The 26,939-nt window shown below is 41.2% G+C and overlaps 1 protein-coding gene across 2 annotated transcripts in view; it reads right to left on the bottom strand.

Annotated features, from left to right (window-relative positions):
* The window catches only part of LOC124066256 (inositol polyphosphate-5-phosphatase A), a 132,105-nt gene that overhangs the window by 78,190 nt on the left and 26,976 nt on the right, over positions 1-26,939 (bottom strand). For both annotated transcript variants that reach the window (XM_046402525.1, XM_046402524.1), the window contains exons 2-4: positions 17,415-17,456; positions 7,409-7,509; positions 7,037-7,124 (exon numbers count right to left, since the gene is read on the bottom strand). In XM_046402525.1, coding sequence (XP_046258481.1) covers positions 7,037-7,124; positions 7,409-7,509; positions 17,415-17,456 — 231 coding nt within the window. The remainder of the gene's footprint in view (positions 1-7,036; positions 7,125-7,408; positions 7,510-17,414; positions 17,457-26,939) is intronic.

Here is a 26,939-nt window from a genome sequence, read left to right on the forward strand (position 1 = left end):
GGCAGCATGTGATGCTCCCCGACGCCCGGCTCTCATCCCCGCTGACACAGGACTGAGATGCCGATGCTGGTCCAGCCCCACTCTGCACGCTCCATCAAATATCTATTCATCCTGCCTTGGCCCCAAAACAGAACAAACGTCCTTGCGGACAATCAATAGAGCTGCAACCAGGACAGCCAAGTATTACGACAGCATTTAGATACACTAAGTAGTTTATTTTCCAACAGACTCTGGACAATCTGACATCCGCCATTTAGGATGTGCGGATATTAACCTTCTCCGGGTGCATGAGGCAAAGTGGGTGTCGTAAAACGCAATTGACTGGGACACATGACGGCTTTCATCATCAAACTAAATGGAACATCCACTCTCTTATACATCAGAATACCAATTTTAAGCATGTCGGAAAAATTTCAATTTCAGGTGGGAGCGGCGGGACTCCGGCTCCCCGTTCCTGGCCTCTCCCCTCTCATTTTCATTCCTGCCCGCTCGGCACAGCCATTCATCAGGACCCGGGCAGAGGACACCTCCCGCCTGCTCACAAATGCATGGAGCAGGCAATAAAATTAACCTTGTGGCAATTGTTTTCCCACCCGTTTGATGGCCCCGTGTCAGCTCATCTGTTACAGCAGGAAGGAATAAAAAAGTCAAGCTCGGATGTGCAAAAAATTATGACTCGGGCTGGGGGGTTGGGGGTGGGACTTGAACAGAGCCGAGCTAATGCCAGATTATGGAGTCAAAGCCCAATCAATCAATGTTAGAGAGTAGCTGAAAAGATAGAAAGCCTGTTGATTTGTGTCTGTAAACAATAAAGAGCATCAAGAGCCTGGTAGGTGCTTATTATGAAGAGCAACAAGATGGTGTGATATTTTTTACAGTTCAGCCAGCAGCCCTGACCTGGCCCCTTCACTGTTCAGGGAGGGGCAAAACGGAGGAGGGAGGAGGGGTAAGGCCGGGGTAGGGGGGGATAAAAATCCTTCAGAGGGTGTTTATTTGCTCTCAACACCTCCTAAGCGATCAATATTTTTAATTTGGGTCCGAGTTATTATTTTTCACATCACTGCGCCGGGGAGCAGAGTAAAGTGGCTCATATTTTAGCACTAAAAAGATCGATATGACAGGCTCACCTTCACTCTGCCCCCTCGGTGGCTGGGGGGCCGCACATCATAATGGACGGTGGCGAGGTACACCCGGCCCGCCTCATGCTGGAATCACATCATTATCTGTGGCTGGAGAGCTGCCGCCACCACACACACACACACACACACACACACACACACACACACCCATCCCAACATCCACCGCAGGACAACAACACCTCCAACACAACTGATTTACTCCCCTCGGCTAGATCCTGTCCACACACACAGGTTAACACTTTATCAGAGCGTTGTTTATGAGGAGAAGCTTGGTGTGTGTTTGTGGACATCTAAGTGTGTGTGAGACCAGAGCAGCCCGTGTCAGCTACGGTGATGATCCAGGAGGGCAAAAAGGCACAGCTCCCCCAGATTTGACTCCTTATAATAAATGCATCAATTTCTCCACCTCTTTACACAATCTATTAATTATATCTACATTTTCGGTCAAAATATTTCCACGCAGGGAATGCCCACTCTCTCTGCCTCATAACTCACGTCTGATGGCAGATTCATTGATTGTTGCTCAACCCGTGTCCTGAGTGTGTGTGTGTGTGTGTGTTTGAGCGTGCCTGCACCTGTCAGTGTTTATACAGCTTTGTCACAGCACAGTGTGTGTGTGCACGCACACGTGTGTGCACTTATGTCTGCCCTGAGGGTATGAGTGATGGCCATGGAGAGTTATGGCCTGGCGATATTACCGTGCTGACATCTACTCCATTCAAGTGGCCTCAGTCGGTGCCGTACTTCTCACCATATTGAAATAAGAGCTCTCTTAGATTTAGTTAGCAATATTTTAAGCTGCTTATATGCCTGCTGCGGTCTTTTTAAACACAGAGCTGAAAGGTGGTGGAGGGAGGAGGGGGAGCTGCTCCTGCTAGTTAACCTCTGTGTGTAAAACCAACAGACTGTACACAGAGACCCTCTCCTCTATGACCCTACTTTTTCAGCAAAGTACATAATCTCTATATGCAACCTGGTTTGTTTCATCATAAAAAGGTGGAACAGAGGGGTGATATAAGATGCATTAAAAAAGGGGTGGGGGTAAACGCAAGTGACACGCATTTCTAGGCAATCCCGTAAACACACTCACGCTGAGGCCCTGTCAGCGCAGAGGGACACTAAGTGTTCATAAATTCCTGGCTGAGCAGAGCGCTGCTGATGATTGCATTACAGCACGCTGCCTGGAGGAGAATTAAGGACTCACCTCTGGAGCAGAGCTGCTGGCAGCTACTGACAATGCTGCTCTACTGACCGGAGATCACACGACAGGTTGGGCAGGAAGAACAACAGTCGGGCATCTTGTTGATGCTGTTCATCATTTCGCTGAAAGCCTTAAATTTACAATGTGAGAGGATGGTGTGATTTCTGTGACTTTCTCAAAGACTCTAGGGATAGAATGATTATCTTCAAATTATCTGTATTGATGGGGATTTTTTTTTTCCCACTGCAGACAGAATTAATCTAAAAATGTGCGACTTTGGCTCTGATGCAGTCGTCTCTCTGAGTAATAACCTATCAACACTGAATGATCTGAATCTGCAAAGTAGGCTAACTAGTAAGCAAAATTATCAAATAAATGTAGTGAAGTAAAAAGTACAATATTGGCCTCCAAAATGTAGTGGAAGCATAAAGTAAATATAGAGGAAGAAAGAAAGAACAAAGAAAAGAAATGACACAAGCCTAAAGTTTGTCCTGATTTGTCTCCAAGGGACTGGCTAATTTCAGTGTTTCATAAGTGAACAGCCAAGTCCAGTATGTTGGTCCACTATGTGCTTTTTATGTCCCCTGTAAATCGATCCAAATGCAAAGGCTGGGTGATTTTATGACTATGTTTTTATGAAGTGCAACTTATTTTGCATTAACACATTTAATGTAAAAAAAAAAACAAAAAACATAAAACTTTCTTATTCCAAATAACGTCACATGTACTGTAATTCTCACTGCAACCACACGAAAAACCAGTCAATTGTAAACTTCTTTTAAATCGGGATTCCCCCACTGCCTGCCTTTCATTAGAAGCCTATGACCATTTCCAGTTTGTGTACACTCTAATATAGGACACTGACTCCATGATAATGAAATCACAAACCTGCAAACAGCTAGCTTTGACCTTCCAGTACAAGTGTTTCAGATCCATGACACAAATTGACCAGGACAAAGTGCTTACATACTATAACACTGTCTCCTAGGGTGAAAGCAGTTGTAAGTACAAGCACACACAGGCAGGCTTACACACACACACACACACACACACACACACACACACACACACACACATACACCCATGGGGTAAAAGGAGACAGCAGTGTCCTGTCAGGCCGCTGAGTCTGATTTATCCTCTGTCGCTGTTCTCATTCCTGTCCAGCAGACCAGAGACATGAGGGATGCCTTTAATTCCCCATTAAAATGCCCTGGAACAACTGAAGGCTGAGGAGGAAGCGTGTGCTGCTGTGTGTCACTGTCTGTGTATGCGGATAGCTTGATTAGCCTGTGTGACAGCGGTAGGTATGTGTTTCTGTACAGACAAGCGCGTGTCAGGAAGCGGTAACATTAGCACACGTCACTGTAGATGACATGGACCGCAGCTCCAGGGCCAGGCCCACCATAAATATTAATGGCCAAGAACAAGTGGATTGGGAGTTGAGTTATCAGGGCGGGCTTTCCTAATTGACATTTTACCTGCTGTATACCTTAACAGGGCTGTAAAACACCAGGCCCCGGGCTCAGCCGTAGGGGGGACGTGTCAGTCAAGCTCTTCCCCCATCACCGTTGCCTTCCTCTGGGAGGAGAGGAGGAGCTCCGTCTCGCCCGGACTTCTCATTGTTCAGATTCAGCATCAAGATGTTACATGTAGCATTTTAAATTCAACATGAGCAAATGTCTACCGTTTCATTTGGAGAAATGAAGACACAGCAAACAGACAATGTTGCAGCTGCACGCAGCTTCTACACTGTGTCAGCAAAAGACAAACCCGATTGCTTAACCAAAACTAACGGCTTTTACTCACAATTATTGTAAGGTGCATCTCAGCTCCACTTTTCTGACTGTTAAACTGATTTGTTTTCATACGGCTCTAGAGTTTCACAATTTGAAAAACCTTGTAAAAGAATTTCCATTTGGAACAATACTGGACACAAGGTTCAGCTGTTAAAGTAAAGTTTCATTTTTTATTTATTTAATTAATTTCTTCAGATTTAAGGGCAGTGAGGGCTTTAACCAATTATTATTTTCCTGATAAATATAAGCTGAATATTTTCCCAATTAAACTTTGGGTCCATACAATGTCAGAAAATTAAAAAAAAAACTGCAATCACAATTACCCAAATTGAATCCAAACTGACACAATTATGTTGCTTGTTTTGCCTAATCAAAACTCCCAAACCCAAAGAGATTCAATTTACTATGACAGAAAAAAAACAATCACATCTGAGAAGCTGGAGCCAGTGATTAATTTGGAAAATATTTCCTTTAAAAAAAAAAAAAAAAATTAAAAAAAGAGTTGCTGATTAGGTTTGTGTTGACTGTCAGTCAAAGTATATTTAAAATATATGTATAATTTTTTTTTTGCATCTCTAATTAATTAGAGTTGTAAAAAGGGTTTCACACATTCATGTATCAGCCACATTCCTCTCTTTCAGCGACACAGAAACGCAGTTCAAACACAGCCTCACACCGGGCAGGCGTGTCAACAATCTCACAGGCCTTCACCACACACTCGCCACATTACTACACTGCTGCTCGTCCAAAAACATTCACTCGTCTACCTCCAAAGAAACCACACGCACGTACCTGCATACAAAAACATAACAAAACACACACTCATACAAAGCTCTGGACCCAGAAAAGTCTTCCCACTTACATTATCTGAAAATTGACAGGCAGGGCAGACAACAAACAATTATCCCCTGAGCACTGGATGGGGGGGGGTCGAAGATTGAGAAAACAAATACGGGTGATGTCATCAAAGCTAAATGGCACGCCCTGTGTGAGAAAGACTGGAGAGTCTATTCATGTTTACTGTTGCTGGGATTTCAACATCAACATCATAGAAAGCACATCAGATGTTTCCCTTTCCACTGACTGATTCACAAAGAGAAGCACAAACCGCCATCTCTATTTGACGAAAAGGAAAAAACAACAAAAAGGTTAATCTATAGACAAACACCATTAAATAAACAGTTCATAATGCAGGGATATTAGAAGCGCTTATATGAAATGGCAGATAATTATATTTTTCTAAAGGCCAGTGTTTGTAATATTTTTTTGAAAAGAGCAAATGTGACTCAGTGGGCGCTGTGATTTATGAGCGTTTGTGGAGGTGCAGCGTAGCGTGGTGATAACGCAGAAAACATGGAGGAGAACCAAGATGCACACGCAAATCAGAGATCGCACACAAACTGGGACCACATCTGGACCTCATCTGGACACTGTTTTTGTTTTTTGTTTTTTTGTTTGTTTCATCTCCTGGGATGGCAGAGATGATCATATGACATACCTCTGGTTTGTCAATTAAGCATCACACATTACCCTGCACTTGAAATCATGTTTCCTTGTGCACTACAGGACAGCTACAGAACAGGTTTGAGTATCTGGCTCCACCAAGAGGTCATGTACAAAACATCTGCTCAGCTGTGTAACAAATGCATCAAAAGTGGCAGTCACCAAAAAGGACCATTACAGGAAAAAGATGATGGTATATTAACATGTATTGTTTGAGTTTAACACATTATTCCAGAACTGGACTGGACACCTTTACAAAAAAGAACAGTTTCAAATATTTGCTTTGACTTTGAGATTTATTAATTCTGCGACACACTTTCTAACCTACTGCTTTAAAAATGATCCGTACCAAAAACTTACTTTTTGGCTAAAAAACAAAACTAGCTAAGCAAATCCAAAGGAGTCCATGATTTGTTAATAAATCCTGATAACTGATGAGGAAGCAGTTCCAAAATATTTCACATGTTTTTAACCTGAGCTCTGACAACAAAATTATTTCCAAATATCTACTGCCATCTCGTGGCCATCTTCTGTTACTACACATTGAAGGAACAGCTGTATAGCAAAGCAGCACAGTGTACTGTTACAGGGGTGTTAAGCTGGGATTTCTCTCTTGAGTTCATTAACATTTATACCAAGCAACGCTTCTCTATGCATCAATACAATGTGCCCACTAACAATGTAGCTTCTGCCAACAGGGGCCCCTCAGTTAAAAACAAAAGACGTAGGTAACATGGGATCATGGGAGAGGTGGTCTTCATTGATAAGAATGACGTGACGAGGGCAAAAATGTTCACGGACAGCACCGAGCTAACAGCCGCAGGTCGATCAGTTTATGAAAGTTTGCTGCTCCTGTGTCATGTCTGTGGTGCACTCGTAAACAGATCTAAGTGAGCCAAATTTAAACTCACCACAAGCTACTGAAAAGAAAACTCCACTGTCAGATTTTTGTACAGACTTTGACTATATCTCACAGCCCAGCCTTTTCACACCTACCATGCACGCATCTTCACCCACAAGCTAAAATTCTGTCAAATCATCCCAACTGAACAGCAGAGACGTTCACACTCTGTGTCTAAGATGCTTCCTTGTTGGTGCTGCTATTACTTCCACTTCTACTGCTGCCATTGTCGCATTACATTTACAGCCACTACTGTAACTTTAACCACCGTTCAGAGCGAAATGTTATGGGTATTTTTTATTCCAACAGATTGAATCAAGAGAGAAAACCAATAATCAATCAACAAATCGCTAACTTGATAAATCTGCTTGACCCAAGTCACTATGATTCATCCTTAATTCAGCACATGTAAGTTTAGATGAAAACAGCATCAAATTCAGTGTTTGCGTGTAGTTTCTGATGTGAATGCACCACCAATGTGTCAAACAGGACTTACTGTGAAATGCTCCTGGGATTTGTAGTTCTCATCGAGGTAGACACGGGCTCTGCTGTACTCCTTCATGGCGTCACTGGACAAGAGCTCTCTGATGGACAGCACACACACACACACACACGGAAAGAGTTATTATTCATCCTGATCCAAAATTGACACTATAAAGGTCTTTTTTAAAAAAAAAAAAAAAAAAACAACAACAAAACTGATTTAGCTGTGCTGACATACAGCCGTGATGCGACCAGTGGGGGGAGCAGTCTGTTCAGGTAAAACCAGGCAAGCAATTAAGGGGGTGTTCTCTTATCGCAGACTCAACTATAACCATTACAGTCAGAAGAACTAGCCAAGTTACCACATCATATGCACTATACTTACTTGACAAAACTATCCACGTGTGACATGGACGCCTCATAGTTCTTCCCACCCACCTCTTGACAGTGCACTGCCAAGAAGTGAGGCTTATGTGACTGAACTGTCTGTAAGGAAAGACAAAAACACACAGGTCAGAAAGGAGGAGGGACACAGTTCGACCGCACTTTACATTTAAGTGCAAGTGCATCCATAACAGCTGTAAGAACACTACACTCAGCTCATTTGTTCATAATGAACAAACCTTAAGTTGAATTATTCAGTCGAGCACAGCTCGAGCATGAGCATGGCGCCCAGGCCTCTACAAATTCTTCCTGACTTGACTCTGTGACATGCTACTATATTTACACAAGACAAAGTGCCTTGCTAATGTAGGCAGAGGGCACTTAGTGAGCTTGTTCCACAAGCATAACGTCGGCCCCTCTTCATCCAGCATCAGGGGTATGCCTGCTGCCCGGTGTGTATGTACAGCAGGGCGTGACAAACGCTCCCATGTCACCACTCATGCTGAAACATCACTCACTACACCAACTCCACTGCCAGGAATGTGGGGAAAGCTCCAGCAAGCACAAGCTGTGGAGGTGAAATTAATCTAAACTTGAATGCATGTTCTATAATTAGTACAAATTAGCGCAATTAGTGGTTACACAACGCCAAAGAGGTGCGACTTTCTGAGTCCCATGATCTCATGCTGCTTTCCTTCAACAGTCCCTCTTACATATAGCAAGGTGTTTGTGAGAACCCTGTCAGAGGTGTTCAGAGTGGCTGACCTCTAACGGAAAATCAATAGCACAGAGTGATTTAGAGCACTCACAAGCACTCACAGGGTCTCTCCTATGGATGGTAGGCAGAGGACATACATCAGCGTCGCCGGGCATCGGGGGCTGGAGTAATGGCAAATGGTCTCTGGACCCGAACAGAGCCCTGCTACTTCACCAGCGGCACCCCACCTCAGCGTTACATTATGCTCACTACAGGCCCAGTCAAATAAAAATAATGTATGGCAATAACACTATGGATTTTCCATCAACCTATGCCTTGTCACTTAGCCCGATGACCCAGGCGCAGGGGACCTACAACGGCTCAAACTTGGAAAGATTAGTGGACCTATCAACTCACGATGGAAAAGGTCACACTCTCAAGGAGCTTGCAACTAATGTCAAGCTCGACTGTGACATCTGGGATGTGTATGTGTGTGTGTGCGCACATGCTTGCGTTAATTGACAGCATTCTATTTATCTTTCCAAGCTGTAAATCCAGGTCCACGCTGGCTAACACCCTGTATGCAGGTGGGATTTTCATTAATAGAATCACCAATGCTATCAGCTAAAAACCAAACAGCAACAATGAGTGACCTTACTTTACTTTGGCAAAGAGCAAACCTATGGCCAAAATCCAATTAAATATACTACTGTTACCAAGAAATCCTGCTGACATTTGAGTGGAGCAGGGACCGAAATATTGACAAGCCAAATACTGTAAGTGTAAAACACGATTTTATGATGGGCAACAACAGTAGTGGCCTCTCCACACAAGCCTCAGACAGTGACAGCTGCTGTGTCAGTGGTGGGAAAAGCCTGCCTTGACTGACATGACTAACAGACCGCTGCCATATGGGCCTATTTCTCAACCTCACCAGGATCTCACACATGGAGGCGTGTCTTCTTATCATCTCCCTCTCCCTCTCTCTCTCTCTCTCTCTCTCTCTCTCTCTCTCTCTCATCACTCCATCTTACCATGACCTGATTCTTGACAACATTTGAATTCCAAGGAGGGACCTATTTGTTTCAACTGGGTATTTGTCATTGAAGTATCCTGGAGGTCTGTTAGAGTATGTACTGCCTTTCTAAAGTCTTTCCTACCTTCCAAATTCACAGTGTTTTACTCGATGAGAACAGCAAACATCCAGAATACTGATGGTACCCATAATGTGCCATGTATTAAATGGCACCTCATAAATCTCTTGTTTTATGAGTTTCCTCAAATATCTAAAGAAAACATAGGAGCACTCACTGTAGCAAATATACAGTTGAAGCGTTTAGCTGAGTCACTCGAATCTGTAGTAGCTGAATGACAAATGTTACAAGAACTCCAAAAGTTAGCAGTTAAAAAAAGAAAGCACAAATCTCAGATTAAGTGTGAACACCAAATGAAGATGAAGCGTCAACTTAAGTGAAATCACTGAGTGAGGCTTCAGCTGAAAGGATATGAAGTTTCACCTGAAGAGTAAACGCTGAAAGAAAATGTCAACTGAAGAAGTGATAAACCAGCCTGGAGATGCGCTCAACTAAAAGGAAGCCCTCAAAGAAATTAGTGCCAGATCAAGTGCATAAACTCCACAATTTTAAAGTTTGAAAGTTCATAATAAATCAGTCACAATTGCTAAGACTGCAATATTCACCAAAATGAAGTCCCAGTTGTTTATGAAGTACATTATGCAGTTGTCCTCATAAACTTTAATACTAATTAAATCTATTATCATGCGGATTTTCAAAAACCGAGCCCACAGTTTATCAAATTGTAAACAAAATGTAAAGAGTGTGGCAAACAGATACTCTAAGTTCTAACTAAATCCAATCTTCATGAAATGAGATCATGGTAAAAAAAAAAAATAATAATAAAATAAACCACATCTCTTATTGTCTAGATGAAGTACAAAATTTCACAATTTTCTTTTCTTGATCATTTTTCTTCATGAATCTTCTTCTAATCTTCCTCTAAAAATGCCCAGTCCCGACTAACTCAGCTACAATTCATTCTTACAAATCCTGAAAACTTTTAATCCCTGTTTATGATGAAGAACATAAGCTGATGTTTTTACAGTGTGTTCTATATTTATAAAGTGGGTCAAAAGCTGCACTGTGCGTCAGATGTCATCAACTAGACACAAGAGCCTTTGATGAGGACTAATCAGGGGAGCCTGAGTCCTATTTCATGGTTCCTATTTAGAGGTTAAAAAAAAAAAAAAAAAATCACAGCGATCAGAGGAGTTTGTGAACTGACAGACCAACACAGATTCTTTGCTCTACTGTCCAACTGTAGTGCATTCACTCACTCAAGAGATTTTATCAACATAATGAAAGAAAAAAAAATACATCTGTCACTGCCCTGTGACAGTGCAGAGAAGTTTCCAATGCAAACTGGCTGTGGGATGGTTCAATTCAGGGTGGTGCAATGCAAAGCACTGCTTATACTATCACAGAAGAACTGCCGGATTCCCATTTAATACAGTCTATTGCTCGCATGTGGAGCAGGCAAATGACCCTGCTTTGTTTACGTGTAAATGATTGGGATATCCTGAGACACGGTGAGAGTCCTGATACATGATTTGATTGGTCTCAGCCCAATGAGCAATAAGGAAATCAGAGGCAAAGACTTTGAAAAAGTCTTAGTCATAGCGTGTGTCACAGGCCTCCCAAATAATAGCAGTGAACAAGTCTGCTTTTCCATTTTATTTAGTTCTTTGTGATCCAATTCAACCACCACCTCATCATGAACACAGGTCTGATAACTCGTAATCCCAACAATTAAGATATTTTGTTTTGCAGAACCTAGAACAGAGTTGGAGCTGATTCTATCCACTATCAGCTTTGAATGCCATTCACTTTTATTACTATGGGTTTGTGCAGGCGAGATGAATTTGGTTTATTTTGCTGTGGTACCTGTGGTACAACGGACCAGCAACAGAAGCTGTCCTACAGGGCTTTCACACCTAACCTGTTTTGAGATGGTGCCAATTTGTGACAAGGACACTTTTGGACCTTCTACACTCTCTTTGAATGTACTCCATTTTCTCTGTCCGTCATTTTTGCCCAAACAAGCGGGCTATGGTGGGGTTTATTTGTGGTGCAAGAGAAAGCAATCACAGGATTTGTGATCGCAGATGGATTTTAGCGTGATGTTCAAGAAGTGATCGTATAATTGATCTGCGTAAGCCCATATCCAAGAAAGTTTTTTGTCAACTGTGGTAATAAATATGCACATCATGATAAACAGGTCAAAAGAAGCTAAAACCGCTGTGGTATTGAGGTCTGTTGAAAAATGTGTGACAGCTGTCCCACCGCTATATCATCACTGTAGCCTGCTAGACGCCTCCTCTTCTGTTAGTCATTATGCAGAACATACGGCTGATTTGCAGTTTAATAAAACAGATAATGCTTAAAATGACTTACAAACTCTTGTGAACTGTAAAATAGAGTCACTGTGTTTCTACAATGTTGTTCAACATTGCACAATGATTTGTCACGACTGAAGTTTACTACCAACTGCTGGATTTTAATAAGAGGGGCATTTATTCTGCTAAGGCCAAAAGCTCTACTTTGAAAAGTTAATGAAAGTGAAAAATAGCTTGTGAGTTCACCCTATGATTCAGAACCTTTCTAAAATATAATGCGTTCATTCTTGGCCCACACTACACCTTTCCACCAAGCTTCATGAAAATCGGGGAAGTAGTTTTTCCATAATCTTTCTGACAACCAGAAAAACAAACCAACAAACAAAAAGGACCATAACCTCCTTTGTGGAGTTAATAATAATAATGGGTTCTGGATTCAAATCCCAGTCTGGGCCCTTCTGTGTGGAGTTTGTATGTTCTCCCTGTGCCTGCGTGGGTCTTCTGCAGGTACTCCAGCTTCCTCCCACAATCCCCAAAACATGCACATTATGTTAACTGGCTACTTTCCATTGCCTCTAGGTTTGAGCATGTGAAATTGTCATATGTTGGCCCTGTGATTGTGGTGTACCCCGTCTTTCGCCCGTTAACTGGGATAGGCTCCAATCCCCCTGACGGATAAGGCGGTATAGAAAATGGATGGATGGATGGATAGATAATGAAGATAATATTAATAAATAAGAAAGAGCTCTGCTACCGGTATCAGTATCCATCCAAATTCATTGTTGGAATTGCATGTGAAAAAAGTGGATCTCTACATAGAATACACACAGACATGACACACATAAAGATTTATTAGAGGAGTGCAGGTGCCAACAGGAAACCTTGTACAATGCCCGGGTCGCACCTTTATAAAAGCCAGTTTAACAGCTTTTATTGTTTATTTTCCAGGATGTTGCAGTGAAACTAGTATGGTGATTAGTTTTGACACAATAAAAAAAAAAGAAAAAAATGAGACAGCTCTTTCCTCGCAGGTTGACTGAGTGTGGAATGCACACAGTGTCTTGGAGCAGCCATGCACATGACTTTTTAGGAGGTGTCAGCAACACCAGTTTCAAGTGTTTTTTTAAATGTTTCCTGAAGTCAAGATCTGCCTATATGATTAAAGCGATTCAATCTACTGGGTGTGTGAGCAGTTTTCCTGTGTGAAACAGCTTTTGGATTCTTGCCCAGTCAACTCAAAGCAAAAGTCATGACATTAAACACTATTAAACACACAATGTGCTTTTCTTTTCCATAACCACTCGGGGGGAGAAAAAAACATCATAGCTTGAGGAGTTCATGACCAAATAGACAGCAATGGACCAGAAAACACAGTGAGTGTATTGTGCGCACAGAGCGGAGACGATGAGCTTGCGCAGCGTGGCTGATTGTAGTTAACTCTGGCCGGCTGTTCCTGCTGGTTGTTCACAGCCGCGCCGAGTTCAGAGTCTGATGCTTCTTTCCATGACGTCAGCCGGCAGTGGCACAGAGCTGGCATGAGGCTACAGGCCTGCCTTGTTCACACAGAGGCACACCTCTCTCACTCTCTGACTGCATGCTTTTCTTTCCCTCCTCCTCTCTACACACTCATTAGCAGATATAATACTTTCTTCAACAGTGCAAACAGAGTTCCTCAAAAGCCCTAACCAGGACGTACATCTCCACACAGATACACAAGCTCTGCGCTGATGATATCCAATAACCTGAGTGTTAAACAAAATTTACAGGCTGGAATCACCTGGCAGTCGTCATGTTTTGGCTTGCCAGTCACAGTGATAATTACAAGGAGGAGGAGTAAAACAAAACTGACAAAGTCTCAGAGACTTGCAGGGGCCGTGCAGCTAAGCAGATGTGTCGTTCATCTGTCTTTTCTAAATTCTTTATCTAGCTGTACTGTCTCGAGTGAGGTTAAAGTCTTCTGGCGTAATGGTGTTCTTTTCAAAGATTTTGATTATTAGGCCCCAAATCAGTTTCAAAGATCAGTATCATGACCAGCTGAAGCATATTTTAAAACGGTACACGGAACAAACTAGAAAACCTGAATGCTGTCAAGCAGGCTACTGGTTTATTTCCTTAATGCATATCTATTCGATTGTCACATTTCTTATTTAAACTGAGTTACTAACTTCAAAGCTGAAAGGAAATCAGTCAATCAAAACTCACAACATGCAATTTCTTCATTAGGACTCTAAAACAAAACAATGAAAATAAACAGCATAGTTTTATGAGGTAGCGAAGTACCGTGGGGGAGTTGCTGTCTTCATTCAACAACCAACACTGGCGACAACGAGAATCACTAACATCTGTCTGAGGTGACACGATCCGACCGTACTTCCCACTAAACCTGTTGTAAATGTGATATGTGAGATCTGTCAGGCAGATGAAAATTCATCCGTCCTTACTCAGTCTGAAATGTTCACCGACAAGGTAATGTTTCCAAGCGTTGATCACGTCAATGTTTCGTCACGTTCAACTTCCTTCCTCACTCTCAGACCAAACAGAACACTATGGATTTTCCTGGGTCTGAACACGTTATAACAAAGGTTCTGTCATATTTTTTATATTTTAATGCAATTTTATGAACTGTACTGGAGCCAACCACCAGGGGGTGATGAAGGTGTTTCACCTTCACTTTTGGGGAACTCTCATGACTCAAGGCAGTCAGTTACAGATGGAGCAGTTGACAGCCTATGCACCGCAGTAAAATAAATATCTCAAAAGTCTCGTGTTCACAGAGCTGTTCTGACCTCTTTGACATGTACTGTACTAAACACTTTGGCAGCAAATTTTAATTCTAATAAGTTGAGTCGAAAACAATCTTCATCTACATCATCTAAAATTGTATCTCTTTAGGCTACAAGTGTTCATTTTTATGCCCTTGGAACTATATTTGAGTATGTGAGAGTCCTGAGGCTAAAAAGAATGACGACGATCAGGCTGTGTGTGCGTGTGTATGTGTGTGTTTAGGGTGAGTCTGGAATATATTCTGTCACAACCAATCAACCAGTGCTTCCTGAGAATAGTAAATAAGATGGTGTGTTTTTCTCAACAGTGTTTGAGATATCGTTTATTTACTCGGTTTACATACTGGTCTGAACTAACCACTTTTTCCAGCTTCTCTCCAACCACTGTCACACTGCCCACAAAGAGACAACATGAGAATCAACTTCTTGAAAGGCAGACAGAAAACATATGGGAAGCTCTTCAGTGCAGATAAACGAAAGAATATTTTCATGAATTAGTCGTTGAATTATACGTGGGGCATACTGAAATATCTTTTTCACTTCTTTGCATTAGAATGTATGTATGTTTGACTTGTGCACACAGACATACACCCCCCCCAAAAAAAAGTAAAACACAGGTTGCATTATGAACTAAAGTGTAGAGAAACAAGATGATGAAACATCCTCAAATACAAAGCCTCACTGTCAATGAGAAGCAGCATGTGCCCGTCATATAATGTATCCTTATCCCAACAGGCACTGAATAACACACTAACTACGCCCACAGAAATGTTACTTGACTTTTTGCCTTTGCTTCAGTAGTCCTAACTACACTGTACACTTATTCATTCATTCATTTATTAATAAGCTGGCAGCTTAGAAATGTGGTGTCATGACTGCAAAAAAAAAACAACCAAAAAAAAACAAACAACAACAAAAAAAAAAAAAGTCTGGATCATGTGCAGTTTTTCCAGGATACTTGTTCACAATAAAGCTGTAACTGGAAAATGGCAGCATGTCAAACCACTTCCTGAAAAAAAGGATCACCCAGAGCCTTAAGTGGTTTCTTTTCAAGGGAGAATGTGTCTCCTTCACATCACATCAGCCTCTTCACGCTGAGAGATACATGTCTACGCACTTTAAAAAAAAAAAAAGCCTCTCTATCACTTGTAGCTTTATAGCTTTGTGTAGGTGAATGTGTGTACCTGAATGTTACCCAGGTAGGAAGCTCCTCCTGTTTGGCCTGTCTTGCTGTATAGCTGAGACACTGGCGTTACATCAGTGCAGACATTCTTGGCTCTAACATTACTATCACTGACACACAAATCAATAGTGCGCTATTTAGCCTGACAGCAGTGTTGAGTAATGTTATAAGAATTGCTCAATTCCGGCCATCCTTCCTGATGAATTTGGAGATAGTGTTAATTTCATTCTCTGTCTCCTCCTCTATGTCACTGTATCTTTCCTTTCAGTATATATCTCCTTTGTTTCTATCAGACCTTCTTTTTGTGTCATTCCATCTGTTATTTATCAAGTGCTGCCACTTGACTTTGACAACTTTGAACCAGCTTCTGTACAATAATGCTATAACTATTGCACATAATTTTACATCTTTCAAAAGAGTATAGATATGTAGAAACAGAGAATCAGGTCACTGGGTGGGCACCGGTTCACTCATATCTGAAGGCTGGTGCTGCTAGCAGACACACAGACGGTTATACTGATAGCCTCACAACTTCATTTTTTTTGTTAACAAGCACACATAAAATTAAAATGTTAGCAATTTAAGACGTCTGACCTGTCATGCTGATTAATTTTGAAAACTAGCGAGCTACATTTGGCTAAATGGTTTCCATCAGAAAACTGAAGCTGTAGCCTGTTGCTTAGCTCGATAATGTTTGCACTGAGTCATCAGCACATCACTCAGGAGTCAGTGTTGTCTTCATGTCACATTACACAAAAGAGGGTTTCTAGCTAACGTTAGCCGTCTTCTGTCATTCACAAATCCAGTTGAGGTGATGCCAAATGTTCAAGCTTTCAAAACTCAAATTTCTTTGATTTACTTATTTCATCAGGGATAACGCACATTAACTTCAAAATGACAAAAAACTTTGATTTAGCCAAAAAGCTAATTTTCATCTGCAGCACCTGCAACATCAACACACACTAAACATTTATGACCCCCCCCTCCCTTAAGCAAATATGTACGGGCTTCTTCCCAACATGGAAAAAAAAAAAAAACTAAAGTAGACCAGTTGTGACCAAATAAGCACACAAATCACAAGAACAAACTTTTTAAGCTTCTTATGGAAGCAGCATTTTGATGAAAACATGTTTCAGAAAGCACCTCCTTTTCCCTGTCATAGTTGTGTAGAAACATTTCGGTTACCACAGCAAAACGATCTGTGTCTCAATCCCTCTCTCTCCTCTTTCTGTCACTTTCAGCAGTACTTTCAGACAGCAGTTAAGAGATCTAGCTGCCTCATTTCCCTTACACCAGTGGAAAGAGTTGTGGTTACACAGGGGTTCCTTCGTAGATGAAAAGGTAAGATACGAAAGATGACTGAGCTCGAGCTTTTGTTCTCTGAAAAACCAATGCATTTGAAGGGGTGAAAATAAGGTGAGTGAGCGACTTAACCCTAACATTAGTCTGCAAGATTTCATTTGATTATTAAAACATATAAATACATATAATTTCTTAAAAAGTGCATTGAAGTATTCAATCAAAATTCAAGTATTCATATTCATATAAGTTGGCAGAACTGAATTAAGATTTTCTCTCTACTAAAAAGACAAAAGCTATAGGAAACACATGCCTTCACTTGACTCAATCTTCAGTGTTTCAGATGGAAAGAAAATCACGTGGACTAGCCTCAAGGTCTGTTGTCACAGTCCCATGACAACATTTGAAGCTATAGAAAGAGATGCCAGGCCTGCTGGGTCAATAGCACATCCACTTTACTGCTACTGAGGCAAATTAGGAAAAGTTGATGTGGAGCCAATTTCTATAAAATATGTTACAGCCATCACCTTTCTTTCTCTCACCTTATATAAATTCCATTCCGGTATGTGACATAAGTGATATCTAGCATTTATCGAATAATGAAGAAACAAAGTGTGTGTGTGTCCAACTTACCTGATAAAACTCCCTCAGCCATGTTTTCTGTAGATTTTGAGGCTGCAAAGAGAAAAAAAAAAAGATACATGATGTTAGTGGCGTCATTAAGAGTATTTTCAGTCATCATCACAGACCCAGGGTGGTTCAAAGTGTGCCTTTAAACTTTCAAACTTTCAAATGCCAGACTGGTTATCTGACAACCAGAAGAAAAAATACCAAACTGAATTCTGGTTAATGTCTTGTAAGACCCAACTGTGATGTGATCTAAATATTTTCACCAACACAAAATTTATCTTGATTAACAACAAACACACTTGTACATAAGTAAAGGATATCTACTGTATGCAGTATATGTACAACCATGTGCTTGTGTCATGCATCAACTGACAGGAAGTCGCCGTCTTCCAGTTACAGTATCTTTCTCTCAGGGTAAAGAATCACGCTCTCCAAGGCATCGAAAGGGCAGTCATCACCTTCCTTTCTCTCACCTTCTGTTGCTCTGTCTGTATCTGCTGTTTTCTCTCTTTCTCCTACTCTCTCTCTCTCCTCTCCACTTTAAAAGGCTATTCCTAGACCTGGACTCCATTTGGTTTGAGCAGTGGAAACAGAGACAGGGCCCTGGGCAGTCTACCATTTAAGGAGAGATCTCCCTATGTCGATAACTAGGTCTGATGAACAGCTCTGTGTGTTTGTGTGCGTGTGTGTGTCGGAGAGGTTGTCCTAACAAGACTGGTCTATAATAAGAATACACAAGGGATTTCCAGGCTCTGTTGGTATCTGTAACAAAGCCCTAATATATTACAGAAGTAGGCACAGTGCCCTTTGATGGCATCGGGTCACAAAGCACACCAAATACCTCATCGGCATGACAACACCATCTAAAAACATTTCCCTCTTTTGACAAAACTATCCTCATACTGCATTGATATGTTAACATAAAGTGAAAGTGAGAACATAAGTGTTAATATGCTCACCTACATGACCAACATGAACAGTACAACAGTGTGCATGAGTGTCTTTTCTTTACATGGAAATCTTTTAAAGTGAAAGTGAAATCTGTGGGAGGGAGGAGCGTCCCAGGGTACGCTGGAATTTGTTAACTGGTTTGAGTGAACAGAACTACTGGACTTTCTGTGGAAATAGGAAAGTAACTGCTGTTCCTGGAACCAGGATCAAGTACAACTAAGAAAAAAAAAAAAGGATTTGGACATCACTGTTATGACTAGAAGCTCAGGGAACAGCTAGTTTGGCTCTCTCCAGAGTTCAAAAATATCTCTAAATCTTTTTTTTTTTTTGCACACAATTGTTCTAGCTCTGTAGCTAAAACTCACAAAGATCTTGTTAGTCTTTGACAGTCAGGAGGAATCATGAACCTTAGGATCAAGTAAATAACCTTGACAACAACAAGACCAAAAACTATGGAGGAGGTGCAAGCAAAAAGGTGTTAGCAAAAAGCTAACTTCAGGTGAAGCTGTCTACCATATGACTCCCTCTGCCATGTGCTACCGCTGCCCTTCACAAATATCAAACATGTAAATGAAAAAAACAACAAATGGCAGCGACCGGATCTGAAGACTTAAGACTAAAAACTTTCCATATCAAAAACTACATACTTTTATTTTTCAGCACGAACTGACTCAGACTGGAACAGAGCCAATCCAACGTGGTCACATCAGTCGTTACACAGAAACCATGTTCACTGTCGCTGACTCAACTCTCAAGAAGAGAGAGAATAAAGCACAAAAAGAACATTTCTATGATCATCAAGCACAAAAAGAACAGTTCTATGATCATCAAGGTAGGAAGTAATTGCAGAACTTCTCCACAAATATTCTAGCATACTAACAGATTGATAAAGTCAAGGGCTCATGCTTGATATATGCTGACATTTCCAGGGACACCTAAATGTCTCAAGACTGAACGAGTATGAGTGTGTGTGTGTGTGTACCATCGTCCCAGCCTCAGCCAAATCGGACAGAGCATAGGTCTATATAAGGACATAAGCACTGGACCTTGTCATTAGTCACATGGATGGAGGAAGAGAAAAAGAGAGCAAGAGAGACAGACAGACAGAGGAACAGAAATGTTCAAACCACAGACTTTCCACCTAACTCTCCTGGCAGTATTGGACACATACAGTACTAAGGTCACGCTGACAGTCAGACTGATATGTGCATGTCACTGTTGCTTTACTGTCAGGTGTGTGCTGCTCAACGGTGCTTGAGCTGGTGGCCTTATTGGCAAATGCTGCACCAAAACCACAATTAAAATGTGTTCCTGTGTACATCTCATACTCGTACTATTCATACCAAAAGTGTGGAATCCCAGCAATTGTGACAGCCTTTGACGAATCATTCAGACATTTCTTTTCATTAGTCATTTGTCCGAGGACCACTGTCAGCTGAGCCCTCACCAGTTTCAAATGTTTCAGGTGTATCCCACAGTCACAGTGCAAGAGCAATTCATTTGTTCTCTCAGAAACCTTCCTGCAAGTACACAAGTGGGCTTTGCTTGAAACAAAAGCTTGACAGAGGGGTGACCATGGTAATGAGGCAATAAAACCATTCTGTTGACAGTTTTACAAACAAGTTTTAAAGTATCTCATCTGGGGAATATGTGTCCTAGATCAACTTCAGAGTGGAAAGAAAGAACAGCCATAGCAGCGTGGCCATGGAGATATCAAAAGCTTTCTGGAGAGCTCAGATTTAGACTGACCCATCTCCGACGTGATGGTTAAAGGGAACAGATGTTGGCCTTGCCACGATGGCTCAGAGGAGGGCTGCTGGGCCCTCGGAGGCCTGGGCTCTGGAGAGAAAGTGGGCTAATAGCAGAAGGGAGGACGAACAGTGTCTATATCTGTAGCTAGAAAACTTTGCCACCCGCCCTCAGCTTATCAGAAGTTAATTTGCAGTTAATTAGAAAGTGGGGCTATACTGGCAGAGAGGTAAAAATAAACTCCTTGCCTCCCCAGCCTCTCTTCCACACACACACACACCTCCTCTTCCTCTGCTGCCTCTTTCACTTGCTTAGTTCTCTCCACCTCCTCTCTCTTCCTTGCCCGTACCTCTGTTTTCTCAGTCGATGGCCTACTTTTCAGACAGCGTGGGGAACTAAGAGACCTCTGCTTGGGTTTTTAGTGGAAATTTATTTGAAATCCCAGCCATTAAAAACGCAGATCTTAAGTGCCCTTGCGCTCTTCTTTTTATCACTCACAACAGTGGCAAATGCTGGACAGACATATGAACTTTAATACGACACAATATCTCTATTTTCAGCTGTTCTTTTTCAGAAGAACATCACAACGCTTTCTTTGGGCACCACGTGAAGGTATGACTATCTTGTGACAAGATATTAGCAGACTGCAAAATCCCAATCTTTGAATTTAACAAATGCAATGTAAAACACTGTAGCTGGGCACATGGGGTAAACTGAGTATCTATATAGTCAGAAATTCTCTAATGTGACTGACCTTGGACTGATATTTCCAAGTTGTAAGACACAACACTTTTACATACATTTATATGTAACTTAAAGGATCCATTTATTTTCTCACTTATGGCTAGAAGTGTCTGATGGTGCTCTCGGTTTTACACACCAAAGCTATGTGATCTGAGAACTTCCTCAATGCAATAGAGATCATAGTCTCTCAATTTTTAGTGGAACTACAACTTTAAACTGAACGTAACCTTATCAGATTTATTAAATATTACAATCCTGTGACTGATATTGTCATGATATGATTTTTCATCACAACAACCTGTTGTTACACCCCTCCCATTCTCACACACACGTTAAATAAAGTCACTCACTTGTTGAAGAGCTTAAAAACCCCCTTTGTGGTCACATTCGTTCTGCAGAAGCATCAATACATGCTCCAGGAGGCTAACACAGAACATAGAATATTCTCCATACTCTTTACATACCAAGTGAGACAGTTTTTTTTAAGAATCAGGGTTACTTTCTACTGCATAAATAGTTCCCAAACATGACTTTCACAAGTACCCACATGACTAAATGCAACTAAATGCACATGAGACAAATTAAGTTACTTTGTGATTTGAGTGAACTGACTGTAACCTCAACCACAAAGTTTATCACGCTAGCTTCTCTAATTAGATCACTACAAATTGTCTCAATTTGTGGAAAATATAAATGCTAGTGCAGTGTTTGGTGACATTTCTGTAAGAAGTAGGAAATGACAAATCAAAATTGCATGCATACATTTTTAGAAATTACCTCTCTCTAGATTATTCTTACAAGATGACTGCTACTATATACTAGTAGGAATGTCATCAGCATGTGGACTGTACTCTAAATGCTACAGTTTCATGCTAAGTGCGCAGCAGAAAGCGAGTACTCTTTTGCTTTAAATCTGCCATTAACAGTGTATGTGGCTTTGCTGAACTAAAATAATAAGGTCACGTTGGAGTTGAAGCTATGAGTTGGGGAGAGGTCACACACTTCAGACCACCACAGAGCCTCTGAGGTCATGACCTGCAGTGAGGCACTCATTTACCAATATCAGCATTCCAAGTCCGTCTCGGTATTGCTGCCCATTTAAACTGAGGATGGTGAGGAAATTACGTCAAGGCCCGTACTGTTAAAAACTCCCGTGGTGATCTGCTGGGAACACATGGCCACCACATGAGTTTCCTCATTCTCCTCCTACTCGTCATACTCCCAAGTAATCCTCACGCTGTTTCCTACTGGCTTCAATTTCAACTACAATATTTTCATTAGGTTCTGCTGATCTCTGGGTTTGTCCATCCTCCTGTCTCTGCTGGCTGTTATTTTGTTTCACCCTTCTCAACCCTTGTGTTATTCTTCTAATTTCCAGCAAGCATTCCCTTCCCTGACCAGACTGGTATGAGCAATACAGTTACATTTTTTTTTTTTTGCTCTGCAGCGCACAACCTCCATAATTGAAAAGAAGAGAGTGGAAATGAGGAGTCTTAAAAAAGCAACGGTTGCTTGGTTACATTTGGCACTAATATCACATAAAGACTCTAGACATAAAGGTCTAGCACAGAAAAAAAAAAGCTGCATTTGAGGTACAACTTATACAGCGAGGTACAGTATAGTGGCCCTAATGTGGTTGTCTGTGTGTGTGTTTCCATCTGCATCTCTGACACAGAAACAAGTAGGCCTCACACATCACGCAACTGAATATAGTACAATCTTCTGCACACGTGTTCAAGTTTCCATGAAGGATATCTTGCAATGTAGCGCGACATACGTGAGTGGCACGAGGTGATGTGGACTGATGAAGAACATTTATTACTGGGAGCTGCTGAAGTCCGAAATTCGGCGTCAATGTTCAATACGGCACAAAACACGACAAAAAGAAGGAAAACATTCAAGCATTTTTATGCACAATCAAATGAAAATTCTAAAACATCTAAGATTAAATTATGGGTTTACTGATTTTACAGAAAACCTGTTTACTGGTCATTAGGTGTATGATCAACCTTGAAAACAGCTGCATAATGTCTTGTGTGGTGCCTGTCTTACAAGCTGGGAACACAGAGATGGTAATAAATGGGCACTTACAAGGCAATGAGAGAGTGATGCGCGATGTGTAGGGCCTAGTGCTTTTAGTACTTGACCTGTACTAGGGGCTGAAAGTCAGTGCTCCAGGTCCGGTTCTTTTGTTAAATCTGTCTTTTGGAAGACCCATGAATTTATAAAAATGCAAGATTTGGTTTGCTGGAATAACCTTTTACAGTCCAACAATCCATAGAGCAAATGTTTTAAAATTATATGTACACATAGGTGTAATTCTGTTTAACATGTTGCCCATTTAAACAACCACAAAACAAGTTAGCATTACAATAGTAATGGAGTAATGGAGTTAACAGAATTAGGAAGATTAAAAGTGGTGTTTGTGTCCACCTGATGAATATAAGTGCACTATTTGCTCTCCTTTTGGTTCATTTTTGGTCTCTATCAACTCCTGATGCTGTCAGTATAAAAACACTGATTATAGCAGCTTTAAAGTTTTGGTATTGGTAGCTCAAAAGTAATAAACCACACAATGTCAGTGCCATCCCAATACATCTATTCATCTCACCTACTATATTCAAAATACTCAAAAACAACCTTGTGACTTTGTCAGAATGGCCTTTCAGGGAACCAAACAAATGTCACACTGTCAAGCACTTATTCAATAAGGCGTGTCCAATTTGAGTAAACAAACTACATGATAACAATGGATCCTCTTTTCCCCCCACAAATCATAACCACCTCATTTGCCATGCAAACACAGAAAATAAATCGGTGACAGCTTTACTACCAGGAAGGATTGGAATGCTTCTCCAAACAACCACTGGGATTTCTTCAAAGAGAATCCCTTCACTGCTTAGATATCTCTCCAAACCCGACTGTATTATAGCCATCCAATGTATATAACCTAATCATTAACATCAGAAAGCTGCTAGATGCCAAACAAAAATCTTGCAGTGGGCATGCAGCACAGGCCTTTCACGTCAAAGCCCCCCTCATGGCTGTGCATGAGCAGCTTTTGTGTTGACAGACTATTAAAAAGGAGGTTATTGGCTACCAAGGGAGCGGGTAGCTTACTAAAAATACCCTACCTAGATGGACGTCACTGACTGAGGGGATGTGAGGAAGGAGAGCAGCTGGGGAATCAGCAGGGAGAGCAGTTGATTGGCCCCGTTTCCTTCAACAAGTTGCCGCCGATGTCACTTTCCCCAACAGCTCTCCCACACAGTTGCTCGGTGGAGACAGGATGACACAGAGGTGTACTCCCTCAGTGTTTTATTTAACTACACATCAAAGAGGTTCATTATGGAATTAATTAGAGCAAACCTACTGTGAGGAAACACTAGATTAGACCTGAGCCGACTCCTGAGAGATGTCTACATCCTTCTGGAGGATAAGGTACGGAGGAGGGTTAAGGCGTCAGCATGCTTCAAACAAAGTTCTTCTTTTCAACATCACACTCAAGGGGAGCTACATCCCACTGTTTCCAACTTTCAAAAACAATCCTACAAGCTCACCCACTTCTGTAGATCAGGATTTCAACTTCCCTTTCAAGTTTTTTTTTCTTCACATAATTATTTCAATCCCATGTGTACGAGCAGGTGCAACAGTACGAACATCCCAAAAAATATGCAGAAAATTACCATAAAAAAAGGTGAATGAATGTGAGTTTCAATCCAATACTGCTATGCGAATAAAATAAAGGATAAAGAGTTGTTTCATGGAGATACACAGGTCCAGTGCAACAACACTGAGCTGATCACTTTTGAACAGCCACACTTCAGCATCAACAGCTTGCTTTTCATTTAGCAGCAAGCTCCTACCTGGGTTTTGCTGTAAGTTTTTATCTCATAGCATTTTTATTCAGTAAGTAACCACGCCAAAATAAGGAGCATTTATTGTTTGCTTCGGTTTCTGTACCATTTTGCTTTCATGTTCAACTGCTTCATCTCTTTTTGCTTGCCCTTTAACACTTGTGAGCTCCCCAAGGTGTTCCCCTGCCTTTATGCATGCATGCTGGGAAAGGTTCCAAGCCCATTTGGACTCAAACAAAAGAAGGTGGCACAGAGAATGCATGACGCCATTTTTTTCTCTCAGTGACATGTTAAAAGCTTTTCTATTATGCTATAAAAACATTCTGGAGAAAATGTTTTCCTCTAAGATGTATCATACTGAAAGAGTGGCGGGCTGAGAGTGGATACTGCTGTTTAACGCATAACAATAACAGCATGCATTTTTGTAAGTGACTATGCATCTGACGTATTCCTACAGTTATAACTGTTCAAGAAGAATATATTTCAAAGAGCTTTAAATGAGCAATGTACAAAGAGAAACAGAGGCAGACAGAAGCATATACTTAGTGTAAAGAGAATGGCAGGTGCAGGGCAAATGTAGTAGTGGAATACTGAACATACATACTTTATGTACCGAATACTGCAATCAGCTGAGATTTGTGTAGATTGTGATTGAGTGTCATCAGAAAACAGGAAATTACAGCTCTCAGAACAACCACAGCTGTGTAGGTTGAAACCCTTTTCCTCACTGCATGAGGCCGCAGCTCACACAACACCATTCAAACGGTCACACACACACCTCCTAGGTGCATGGATATAGTATCTGCTGAGGGAGATGCTGTACAGTAAAAAGGGCAGTTCAAACCAAAATCAAAAATACACATTCTTCCTTTTACCTGGAGTGCTATTTATTTATTTGTTTCGGTGTTTTGGAGATATTGGCTGTAGAGTCATCTGTCTTCTCTTCAATGCAAAGGAATTAGACGGCACCTCATTCATAGCGTTCAAATGAGTAAATGCATGTTTCCTTGTGCAAAGTGATTCAGTGTAGTGGGGTAGAAAGAAAACAGTTCATGAAATTTCTCACAAGTTCTGTTGCTTGTCACAAATATTTCTGGCACTTTGAAGACCACAAGCGAAGTGTCATCTAGTTCCATTATGGTGAAGAGAAGGCCCACATCTCTACAGCCGATGGCTCCAAAACTCTGCAACTCACATCAAAGCAGGTTAAACACTGTGGCATACCAGCAGTGCAGTACACACTAAAGCATTGGTCAAGCTTCCCTGCCATAAACAAGCTGTCAAAAATGATTCTAGCATTCATTTTGACATTTATAATTATCTTGGATTTTATCTCACTGTAAAATCTCTAGCACTGAACAATGTCTGTTTTGTGCAATACACATTAGGCCTAAAGAGAGCCCAGCAACTGACAGAGCCTTGCTACTATCTGAGTAGTGTGAGCTCTCCCACTCACACCTCTGCCATGTGTTACTAAACACAGACAGCAAACTCCCTTCAACAATGTGATGCACGGAGCTACTGTACTGCACTCAAATAGTTCTTTAGTGAGAACTCCTAAACAGGAACATTCAACATAAGGGAATGTCCTAACTCAGACTAAGTCTAAGACCAAGACTAAGTCCGATTTGATTCAATAACACTGACATTTAATTAATCCAGATTTTTATGTATCAGTGTGCAAAGAAGTTAAAGTGCAAGAAGCTGTACAATAATTCTTAAAAAGACAAATGTAAACTATTAACCTTGTTACAATGCAAACTGCAATGGAGTTACAATGCAAACTGCAATAAAGAACATTCATCTTGCATGTTATTTTTCCTCGCGCTGCATTCACTTCATAACCACCATACATGCTCTACTGTGAAATCAGGGTTTCTCTTAAGATGGCAATGATGTCAATAAAAATGAATTTTAAACTTCAATACAGATAGGGATGATGGATATGTTTGTGAAGAAGAAGAAGAAGTGCAGCACCCTGTAGTTGCACTTAAACTGCTGCACCTGTAGAGCCACGCAATGCAGACTCGAGAGTGAAAAGAAAAAAAAACAGTAATTTTACAGGTTCACGAGAAAAGAAGGTAAATACAAGATGATTGTAACTGGCAATACGTGTTCTGCAAGGGCTTCGAGAGCGGGGAAAAAGTCTGAGTTTTAACAACTTATACTGGAATGGAAAATTAAGTTATGCTCACTATTACCCTCAGGTAAATTAACTACAGGTTTT

The sequence above is a fragment of the Scatophagus argus genome, chromosome 10 (genome assembly GCF_020382885.2).
Source record: "Scatophagus argus isolate fScaArg1 chromosome 10, fScaArg1.pri, whole genome shotgun sequence".
NCBI lineage: Eukaryota > Metazoa > Chordata > Actinopteri > Scatophagidae > Scatophagus > Scatophagus argus.